Below are 11990 nucleotides of genomic sequence, written 5' to 3' on the forward strand. Positions count from 1 at the left end.
AAAAATTATTTCACTAGGAGAGTGGTGACGCACTGGAATGGGTTACCTAGGGAGGTGGTGGAATCTCCTTCCTTAGAGGTCAGGTTTGACAAAGCCCTGGCTGGGATGATTTAGTTGGGGATTGGTCCTGCTTTGAGCAGGGGATTGGACTAGAGAACCTCCTGAGGTCTCTTCCAGCCCTGATATTCTATGATTCTTTAAGCACCTTGTATTTTACATTTTAATCCTCATTATAGTAACCCCTGGGGTTCTTGTTATCCAGGTAAACATCCCATCTTTTTAAAATCCTACTATGCTCTTGGCCTCAAACGTATCTTGTGGCAAGGAGTTGCACAAGCTAAATGTGTTCCGAGAGAGAAAGTGTTTTCATATTTATTATAGGAAAGCTCTTTAAATGTTTTAAATACTTTGGTAATTAACTGTAGCCCTTTCCCAGCTGATCCCCCTTGTGACAAGTTCGGTCACAGACACTCCCCTCAAGACTGTCAGTCGATGAGCTGGGATACCATGGAGAACAACTCTCCTGCCAGAACAGGCGCCCCTTCACTCCTGTCTTGATGAGTTAGACACTCCAGTCAGCTCCAGCACAGACCCAGAGGTTGGGCCACGCCTCTCTGCAGTTCACTGAAACTGAGATTCACTCAGCCCAGGGGCTTCTCAGTTAACAGAGACTTTCCCAGTGTTCACCCTTTCTGGGAGCCTGAACCCCAAATAAATCCATTTTACTCTGTATAAAGCTTATACAATGTAAATTCGTAAATTGTTCGCCCTCTGTATCACTGATAGAGAGATACGCATAGCTGTTTGCTCCCCCAGGTATTAATCACTTACTCTGGGTTTATTAATAAACAAAAGTGATTTTATCAAGTATAAAAAGTAGGATCTAAGTGGTTTCAATAACAGCCAGAACAAAGTAAATCACAAAGCAAAATAATACATTAAGAAACTGACTACAGGTAATCTCACCCTCAAAGATGTTCCAATAAGATTCGTTCACAGACTAGACTCCTTCCTAGTCTGGGCCCAATCCTTTCCCCTGGTACAATCCTTGTTAGTTCCAGCAGACATCTCAGGTGGTAAGCAGGGGTTCTCTCATGACTGGCAGCCCTGTTTGTCCTGCTCCACCCCCTTTTATAGCTTTGGCACAAGGTTGGAATCTTTTGTCTCTCCAGATCCCCGCCTCTACTTTCAAATGGAAAAGTACCCAATTTAAGATGGATTTCCTTATCAGGTGACATAGGCACATGTCACTGTAAGACCCCCTAGTCTCCATTCTTCCTGGGTTGGCCCACACATACACAGGAAGGCTTGCAAGTAAATAAACCATTTACAACCAATTGTCCTAGTCAATGGAAGCCATCAAGATTCTAAGCCACCATTAATGGCCCACACTTTGCATAATTCCAATAGGACCTCAGAGTTATACTTCATATTTCTAGCTTCAGATACAAGAATGATACATGCATGCAAATAGGAGGAACTTATTCAGTAGTTTATAACCTTTGTTGTGATACCTTACAAGAGACCTTTTGCATAAAGCATATTCCAGTTATACCATATTCATAAGCAAATGTCCATAAAGCATATGGAGTGCAACGTCACACCCCTCTCCTTTCTGACTCATCAACACTACGGTAGCATACACCTACCCATCTGATCCAGCTTTCAGTCTCCTCTTCCGTGAGTCTCGAAACAGTGCGAGGCAGGTATCGGAGCAGCCTCTCCTTGACAGATGAAGAGGCTAGAGTGCCTTCTGCCTCCACTAAGCTCGCTATTACATCAGCAATCTGACCTGAGCCCTCCACTACTATGCAGGGAATTTTACTCTTGATAGCAACATTAATAGCCTAGGAAAACACAACAGAAAGGGACAGAGATAACAGTGATTAATACAGGTTCAGACTATTTGAAGTCTACTGTTCAGTAACCAAGTGAACAATTTTTGGTATGGTTTGTGTGCAGGCACTGCAGAATCCCCCAGCTCCAGTCAATATTTTCACTATTACCAGCAAGGGACATTACAATGCCAGTTCTTTACAATGGCCTCTAATTCAGTGGTTCCCAAACTTTTGTACTGGTGACCCCTTTCACATAGCAAGCCTCTGAGTATGACCCCCCCTTATAAATTAAAAGCACTTTTTAAATATATTTAACACCATTATAAATGCTGGATGCAAAGCAGTTTGGGGTGGAGGCTGACAGCTCATAACCCCCATGTAATAACCTCGCAACACCCTGAGAGGTCCCGACCCCCAGTTTGAGAACCCCTGCTCTAATTCAGTAAAAACAGAGGGCTATGGAGAGTTGTATGGGGGCTCAGGGACAAAAATCAAAGCAGGGCAAATGTCAGAGTAAGTAAAGAGAACAGGAAAAGTAGGAGGAAATTGTGCAATGGAGAAGGAATTCCCAAAATCGGACAACGTTGCCTCCAGAGAAATGACATGAAAGTTCTCCTTGCCGGCTTTACGGGTATCACTCTTGTTCAAGTGAAGAACCAGTAGTGTAGCAGGCTCTGGTCTATTTGCTGAAGGTGTGGGAACTAGACCCTTACATCCACACAGGATTACTGTAGATATCAGGTTATATTATTAAGACTGCATTTTTATTAATTGCACACATCGCATCTAATGATTTTTGTTAAATATCACAGACCAGCTTTACTCAGTTAGTTGCTCAGTCAAGTTAGAAAAATTACCCTTTTATCTAACCAGACATTAGAATGAGGACGCTACAGACTTTGGGTCAGCCCTATGTCGTAAAGAGCATATATAGGTCTATCAATTAATACTCAGCAGGTGGCTTTATTTAGTTTGCCATTAGCTACAAAAGTTTATCCAGTGGAACCCTATTTTTAATGAATGTTAATGAGACAGGAGAAATAAAGGCACGTGACCACAGCGCCAAGAGAATATCCACCAATGATCTGAAAATACTTGTGGGAAAAGGCAGATTTATTGAACAGAAATTACTCTTGAACAGTCAAACACAAGCAAATAGTATGCCTTCCAATTGTACAGTGCATATATGACATGAGCAGCGTATTTTCGATGCCAGTTGGACAAAGGATCTTTTCCTGTGTGGGGCATAGTGAATGTTAAGATAAGGAAGGAGCCTGAAAGATTTCCACTTCTCTTCTGCTTAAACTGAAGCCAATGATCAGAAAAGAAACACACAAGCCTAGCGTACAGCCCTCTCTCAGATTCTGCCAATTGCTGACATGAGTAAGACCTATCAAGCATGACTGTTCATTTGGGGTCTGTTTTAGCAGGAGAAGTCAGCAGCTTGGAAACTATTGCTATGCCTCCTTGGACTATAACAAAGTTTTATTTGCTTCTGGAGATGATCAGTCCAGCCATGAGCTGTAACAACTGAGACATGAACATCTGAACATTCCAGTGTCACTGACAAGTAATTGGTCAGACTGTCAGAGACCCTTGTCTGGATTATGAGCCAGTTATTCTTCAAAGTTATTAAACACTTCAAGAACTGCCCATCTGATTTTAAGTTTGAATGCCGTATGCATTAGTTACTTGGGTTTAGGATTAATATCTACAGTAGGCTACTTACATTTTGTTAAGAATATTAAACCTTAAACTCAGTACGGTGTAGAACTCATTCTGTTTGCTTGAATAACGGTTCTGTATGATGCATAAGGACATAAGTGAAGGAGTCATGGCCAAAATTATTAACTTGGATGCCTAAAGCTTGGCACCTAAAGCAACCTGAAATTGATCTTAAAAATATTTGATTTGTGATGTTAAATGAATTGATATTGTTTTAGAAACAAAGAATAATCATAACTATTAAAATAGAGTGTATTGAAACAATTAAAAATATATGTTAATTAATGCTACCAGATGCAAATACCTCTTGGTAAAGCATACTTAATGCAGGCATATTAGAACATCATTCAACCAGTGACTCTAGGGACACACTTTGATATTTCTCAATTTGTGTGTGGCATTGACAAATTGATTAATTAACACTGGTGAAGAAATTACACAGATGAATTTTAATATTGATTTTGATGGGACTCTGATCATCAGTATAACATAAGTTTAATTGGCATGGTACATTTATATATTAAAGTCATCTATTTCAATGTGTTGACAGCAACAAGAGTGATAATCATTTCTAATCCTCTTCTGATGAGATAAATAGTAATCAGCTTTGATTATCTGTACTGGATTTTATTAACATGTCTTGAAAAGTTTGGGTTAAAGTTGGACCTGACAAGAGTGTCAATAACTCAATTCATCTGCCTAGATAGCTTCCCTGGAACACAATCCAGCTCATTATAGATGGCCTATGCCATTCATGTAGCTCCAGACATGAAGTTATAGATTCACACATTTTAAGACACCAGGATCAATTCTAGACACCAGAATCAATTCTATTATGTATGACTGTAACAATTCCCCCTGTCACCAGCAGGCTTTGAACCCTGAGCACAGATTTCACCACATGACTCACTCACCAGATGAGCCACAATACTGTACCAGATGTTGCCATGCAAACCTGTAACCTTAGTATCCTCTCCTGGCACAGCACTACCCACAATGCCCTATATTTGGTGAGCCTCTGAGACACATCGGTGACACAGATATGGCAATTTCTTCCAATATCCTTGGAAACCTTATAGTGTTAAGTTTAAATATCTTTGGAGCCCATTTTATTAAATGCAAATGTAATGTACTATTGTGGGCTGAATCGTATGCTGGGGGAGATGTGATGTGAACCCTGGTATGACAGGGTGTTGAGCAGGAACTACTGAGCCAGCCCTCTGTCACTCCGGCTCCAGTTAAGGGATGTGCATTGGAGCTGGTTAGACCATCTGGCCCTAACGGGGGGAAGCAGAGATTTTATACAGCCCCTGCTGCCTAATTAGGCTGGGGCTGTATAAAAGCCTTAGGAGAAGGAAACAGGAGGGAGCAGGGAGTGGAAGCAGGGAGGTAGCTCTCCCCTCCCTCCCTCTTGCCTGCAGATGGTAAAGGTGGTGGCAGCACAACCTGTAAATAAACTGTGCCAGTGGTTACCAAATCCAGGTTCTCTAAGTGACTTTATCAGCCCAACGGGAGCAGGAGCCAAGAGGGCCCCGCAGCACCCTGTTACACCTGGGAAGAGTGACGAACTTCAAAGGACTGTACTGAGCGTGTCAGATAAGAATGGGATTTTGGATAATCTGACAAGTAGTTTGCCTGGAGAATCTCGAAGGGGAATTTGCATTCACTTCCCCATCTCCGGTTATGCAAATCACCGGTCTTTTGAAGCTATGCCCCAATAAGAGGTCCACAGTCTCCTGTGTTCAAAATCAAAGCCCAAGCTGTATAAAGGAAAGACTAAGCTATTACAGGGGTACTAGTGCTGAGCTGAACTTGTAACCACAGAAGAACTCCTGGGTGAGGTGTTCAAGGACTGACTCCTGCCAGATCCCTGGAGGGAGTCGGAGGTGGGGCAGATCTCTGCTAAGCTTATTAACACATCTGTGTAGGTTCTTTTATTGTTTTTAACACATTTTCTCTGTAATGCAATCACCTTAAGAATAACCCTGTTTTCTTAGAAAGAGCTGTGTGACAACTTGTTCACTGCTGGCCATTACAGCTGTTCATAGGCTCTGGAGAGAAAGCCAAGTGCCGACGTTGGGCTGATCAGGCAGTCTGGCTTGCTGGGAATATCACAACAGAGGCAGGGAACTGTGCAGCCTGAAAAAGACCCAGTCAGGAGGGAGAGAGACTTGCATCTCCTGCCAAGAGAGGTGACTGCTGAGGGGTATAGACCGGGTGCTCTTGGTGGACCATGATGGGGAAATACAGGAGCAACTGCCCTGAATTGTGACAACTGGTATAACCCAGAGCTGCAATTGCAGGGAAAGTCCTGACCAGGATTGAGACGGAGCATGCCCAGTACAGATAGAATCCTTGGGGAATTTAGATGTTAAACCCTGGTCTCTGCTGATAATGTGTGAACTGAGATTTTTTCAAATTTCAGTGGATATTCACAGGAACAGCAAAAGGCACATCTCTAACACAAGTCCCTGCTCCAAAGCATGGGGCACTACAGATTCTCAAATTAAAGGTCACCAGAGTTTTGCTTTGTTTTTTAACATTGCACACACACAAAAAAAAAGTCCTGTAACCTTTCTCAGAAACAGCTTATCCATGTTGGCTGAAACTTCCTAAAACATTTCAGCCTGAGGCAGACATGTATCATGGAAAATTTCAGCCCAAATTTGGAAAAAGTTAAACACACTTGAAAATAGGGTCTCATAATGGAAAGTGTCAGGCAACCTTAATACTTTGCTACCCGCCTCATCTAGAATACAGTTAAAATTGTGACAAGACACCACAGGACACTTAATTTTTCTGGCTTATTTTCAGACTTACCTTCAAAGTTTCTTTCCCTCCTCCTTGGGTGAAACACACAATTGGAATCTTCCCTCCATAATTAGAATCTGAAATATACCCCAAAAAAAGGGAGAGGGTTTTGCTTTGCAGTATCAATGTATTTGAATGATTTTTATACTTCACAATAGCCACTTATACACTGTTTTATTGGATTTGGCTTTGATAATATTTTACACACAAATATTCGTATTCCTGGCTTTCAGCTGATTTAACCAAACTATTTTTAAAGTCATCTACTCCACTGTTACATGACCTTTAGTTATTCTCACTAACCCATTTTGCCTAATCTAGTGTCAGGTATCAACATTGACATGCAGTCTTCCCAGAAGTAACAAAGCAAGGCTAAAGACTTAAGTAATTAGTATTGCCAACGTACAGTGCTTAAAAAAAATAAACATCACATGACTTGGGATGGGGGGGTTATTTGCATGCTGATTTCTGACCCTTTAGTATTCAGGTCTTCAAGTTTCTCCTTGCAAGCAACAGGGCTGTAAATTTAAAACAAAAGAAAGAGAGTCTACCATAATCACATGACTCCAGGAGTTGGAGTTCAAGAAAAAAAAACCAATCACATGCCAACATTCAGAAAGATTCAACAAGGAAAAGTGCAGAGTTCTGCACTTAGGATGGAAGAATCCCATTAACTGTTACAGACTAGGGACCGAACGGCTAGGAAGCAGTTCTGCAGAAAAGGACCTAGGGGTTACAGTGGACGAGAAACTGGATATGAGTCAACAGTGTGCTCTTGTTGCCAAGAAGGTTAACGGCATTTTGGTCTGTATAAGTAGGGGCATTGCCAGCAGATTGATGGACATGATCATTCCCCTCTATTTGACATTAGTGAGGCCTCATCTGGAGTACTGTGTCCAGTTTTGGGCCCCACACTACAAAAAGGATGTGACATTGCGACAAGAAGTCGCAGCGATCGGTGGGCAACAAAAATAGATTAGGGGGCTTGGAGCACAGTGACTTTTGTAGTGATGACTGAGGGGAACTGAGCTTATTAGTCTGCAGAAGAGAAACGAATACGAGCGCGGAGGATATGACAGACTGCTATTTCACTAGCCGTGAAAATAGGGGACTCCTCCCCCAAATGAGGATGGATGCCTAGATGTTCAGTTGGTACCCTGATGACGAACAGGAGTAAATGGTACTCTCAAGTCTGCGAGTGGGGGAGGTTTAAGGTTGGATATTTAGGAAAACTTTATTCACTAGGAGGGTGGTGACAGCAACTGAAATTGGTTACTAGGATAGGTGGATAGGAATGTGCTGGCCTTCCTTTAGAGCGTAATTTTACAGGGGATAAGGCGCTGTGACGAAATGCACCTGCTGGGCATCTGATTTGGTTGGGGATTGGTCCTGCTTTGAGCAGGGGGTTGGACTAGATGACCTCCTGAGGTCCCTTCCAACCCTGATATTCTATGATATGACTCTATGATTTAATTCTGGTGCAATAACTTTAAAGAGAAATAGTCCTTCTGCCAGGGCCCTGATCCTGCATTCTCGTGACATAGGGGATTGGATGCCCCTTCTAGGTTGTGGCTGAGACTAACGGACCTGCACAACAGGAGTAGGTGGGAGGACAGCTCAAAGCCAGCTTCTGAACACATGCATTTGGCTCATCTGGAATGCAGCCCCAGCCACGTGGAATGGGGAAAAAGCAGGAGGTAAGCATCCAAAATGTCCCCCATGAGCATGTCAGCAGGAAGAGATGGGGGTGGACAGGAAGGGGTGGAGCCATGGCAGTGTGAGGAGGGGAACATACTCTGCCTTATAAAAGACTGCAGCAGTATATTGCCTAGCACCCAATGGGAGCAGAGGAGGACTTGTACTTCAGAGGCCCAACACTACTCATAAGTCAGGTCAGATCACTCCTTGGTCAGGGCTGTGCACAGAGGCACAATCTGTGCTATAACAATGGGTAGAGTTTGAGCTGTAAATTTAGATCTACAATTTTCACACGCACAAGTTTGGGACTGCTTGAGTTCAAGGTTTTGAATTACTCTGGTATAGAGTGGGGGTTACCTGAAACATTCATATGTTAGATCAGGTTACAATCCTGACTGGAAGTTGGGAGTGTCAGACGGTTTAGGCCTATGCCAAAGTCCGAGATTTTTTTCTAAATCTATCTACCGCGATCCTGTGTTTGTATTATCTATACACAAAAATATATACACGCACACATGCAGAATCATGATAGGTAGATTTATACGTTAGTAATTATTGAAGGAATAAGTTAATCGAGAAGTTAGTCTGATGGACCATTAACATGGATGTAAATTTAATCATTAGAAAATCAAGATATAGCACCTACAATTACATCTAAAGGGTTTAATGTAATAGGAGTTTCATATGTTAAACACTAGTTGATAACATATTTATTGAAATTAAAGCCGTGTAATGAATTTGTGCAGTTTTATTGCCTCAGTGAATATATACTTAATAACACTAATGTATAAAACTGATTTTATTTATTTCAGAATGATTCATGTAGTGGCTAATAATCAGCATTGGTTATTATCATTTATATTAACATAGTGGCTAGGAGCCCTAGTCAGGTTCCCACCATGCCATGTGTTGTGCAAAGCACCACACAGTATAGACTATATACATCATAATAAACAAGAAGCAACAGTCAGCCTAAAACAGACAGCCAGTTGAGTCCAGAGGTGTGACCCAAGGGCATATCCCACATTCCTCAGGCAACCCTTCTCCCAACACACCAGCATGTGTCAAAAGGCATGAATTCCCAACAAACAGAGTATAAGGATGGAAAACAACCTGGGCCTATCAGGTGATCTCCTCTGACACAGCGAGTGAAATCGCTTTGATTCCTGAACTGAAAGGAATGTTTATCCCATATAGTACCTGAAACTCACCTTACTCAGTAAATTGTACTCTGTGGTGAACCTCAAACAGATTATTGCATGAGTATGTAAGCTCTGTGTATCTGTACCTATGGGAAGTATGTTCTCCTTGAAACACGCACAAATCACCATGGGTCACATTGGCAGTATACCATCAGAAAGCCTTCTTTGTTACTAGGCATATGAGCAAAACGCTTGTCATCCATTGCATGGCAAAGCTTGTTTCCTCCCACAGTATGTTCTGTAGCATCTAACCCTGCAGCACCTGAGCACAATGATCTGAAGTTAGAGAACTGCACCAACCTGGGATAACGCGTTCCGAAATGTATTTTTCTAACTGTGTCCGTAGCTTAGCCTCTATTGCTGGATGTCCATGGGTGCCGTTATCAACCAGCAATAAGTGGGTGTGGTTATTGTCCAGGCAATACAATGGGTCCCTCTTAAGGTCATCCATTATGTAGTGGGCTGAATAGTACCCCTAGAAACATCAGCAAAGGGTTTCCATTGAGTTCGGAAGGGCATGGTACATGCAGTACTTGAAATGGGGCCACAGCAGGTCGGTGGGAGGGGCATCACTATTGTTCTATTATTTTCCAGTTTTTAGCAGCATAAGAACTTCCAGACCAGTTCAGAGCAAAGGTCCATCTAGCCCATGGCCAGCACCAGCTGCTTCAGTGAAAGTTGCAAGAGCATAAGTCAGTTATGGAATAACCTGTCCACAGAGGGCATTCTTCCCTTCCTCCATGTGGTGGGCTTGTGCCCAGGACAGTCAGGGCCTACACCTGCTATAGTTTTATTTTATATAACGGAACTGTGGATGTTTTCGTTACTCTATAGATGTCTAGTGATTTTTGAATCCTGCTAGGCCATGTTGAAAATTCACAATTTATTTCTCCTCCGTTTTAACCACTTTCTAATTTATGACCAACCTTTACCCCTCACCCCAAGACTTTGTTTCCTTAATGCTACTTAGTGAGGGTTTTTGTCAACGGGTTTTCAAAAAAAACCCAAACAATTTATTGTCTCCTTTGTCCACTATTTTGCTGATGTACTCTAAGAAATCTAGCAGAACGGACATAGGATCAGACATGCTGGTTTATTCCTTCTCCTCTTCAGCTGAAATTTCTGCCTTTACCAACATATACAATAATACCATTGCATTACAGAAATTTCTGGCACATTGCACAGTTCAGCCCAAGAACTACTGAGTGCCTCTTTGCATTCCCTCAGCCTCTACTGTGCATAACAAGCCCCCCCTTTTACCGCCACAATCTTATATTCTTATGCCACAGCAACCAGTGGCTGCTGGAATAATCTCTTAGGATCGCTAGCGGACGAATGAGTTAGAGAGCCTAGTGTACCCAGGCACATGGCTAGCGCCAGAAATGGGACAACACAAAGGTGCATAAAGACATCTTTGACCATCCACCTTGTTCCTGTGCAGAAGTGCAGCTCAGCTGGACAAGAGAGACAATATTGCCCCCTTCTCCTTTAGTGAATCCACCTGACTGAGTCTAAGTGGCACATCTTTTTCAAAATCCAATGCACAATTTGTGAGAGCAATATATCTCATTTGTTGTTTAACTATTACCTTTAATAGGCCCTGACTATTTTACAACACAGCGCAGCACAAGTTCTGTAGCAGGAAGAGTTTCTAATAGGACCTCACATCCAAATCAGTCACAGGCCAATGGCATCAGGCTCCATGCAGATAGTGGTGTGGATGGAGAGCAGTGAGGCATTTAACGGAGAGTAGACTGCATTTGGTCAGAATATAACTCTGTTTTCTAGGGTTTTCACTGGCTTCCCATGACCTCATTGACAGCACTACATGTTCCTCACCTCAGTATCGCTGCTTCTGATCAGACTATCCCGGTTGGAAATCATGCCCCAGGCTGCTATGCCGATAGCCACCACGTTCTCCTCTGAGCTCCTACTGATGGTGTTGTCTCTCACCACCTCTCCAATGTATTTCATCAGTCCATAGTGAGTGCCTCCTGTGAAAATCCAGGCCCCTGCAGATGACAGGTACCAAATGAAATTTAGCCACAGACCTACCACTGTGCACAAAAAGTTCTTGTCTTTATAGATATGTGCATGTGTCATCCCCAATACTCCACTGCCTCACATCTCGTGTAGTCATGAAGGCCTGTGTTACATGGGTGCAAGACACTGATGTGGCACTACTGTGCACCGATGCAAGTGACAACACAAAAGGGCAAGGCAGTGGGGATTTTGGCCCTCGGGGTTGTTTACCTTCGAGACACTAAGCCCACTAATTTATCCTCACAGGCGATATGTTAATTCCCATATGATACAGGAAGAAGAGATGTTAGCAGACTTACCCAAAGCTACAAAGGACATCCTTAGCAAAGAGAAGAATGGCTCTCCACCCAGTTCCCATGTCATTAGGCGATACTTGTCTGAAGGGACTAAACAGGCAACCACTAATAGAAAGCTCTGCCTCTCTGCTGACTAGTCACAGCTTCTTCTTCTCCACCAGCTTTATTTGGTGGAAGGCTAATATACCAGCTGACTGAAATATTCACCTCTCAATTCAGCAAAATCACAATTGCACTCACTGAACCAAGTTCTTCACTTGCTTGAACTCTTCTGACTTCAAAAAGAGGTTACAAGGGTCAGTCCTAGGACCAATTCTATTCAATTTATTCATAAATGATCTGGAGAAAGGAGTAAACAGTGAGGTGGCAAAGTTTGC

The 11990-nt window shown here is 42.6% G+C and overlaps 1 protein-coding gene across 1 annotated transcript in view; it reads right to left on the bottom strand.

Annotated features, from left to right (window-relative positions):
• Positions 1-11990, bottom strand: part of TRPM8 (transient receptor potential cation channel subfamily M member 8) — a 91221-nt gene that overhangs the window by 61885 nt on the left and 17346 nt on the right. The window contains exons 5-8 of the mRNA XM_032771508.2: positions 11114-11286; positions 9575-9749; positions 6384-6451; positions 1650-1847 (exon numbers count right to left, since the gene is read on the bottom strand). Of these exons, the coding sequence (XP_032627399.1) occupies positions 1650-1847; positions 6384-6451; positions 9575-9749; positions 11114-11286 (614 nt within the window). The remainder of the gene's footprint in view (positions 1-1649; positions 1848-6383; positions 6452-9574; positions 9750-11113; positions 11287-11990) is intronic.

Source organism: Chelonoidis abingdonii, chromosome 10 (assembly GCF_003597395.2).
Source record: "Chelonoidis abingdonii isolate Lonesome George chromosome 10, CheloAbing_2.0, whole genome shotgun sequence".
NCBI lineage: Eukaryota > Metazoa > Chordata > Testudines > Testudinidae > Chelonoidis > Chelonoidis abingdonii.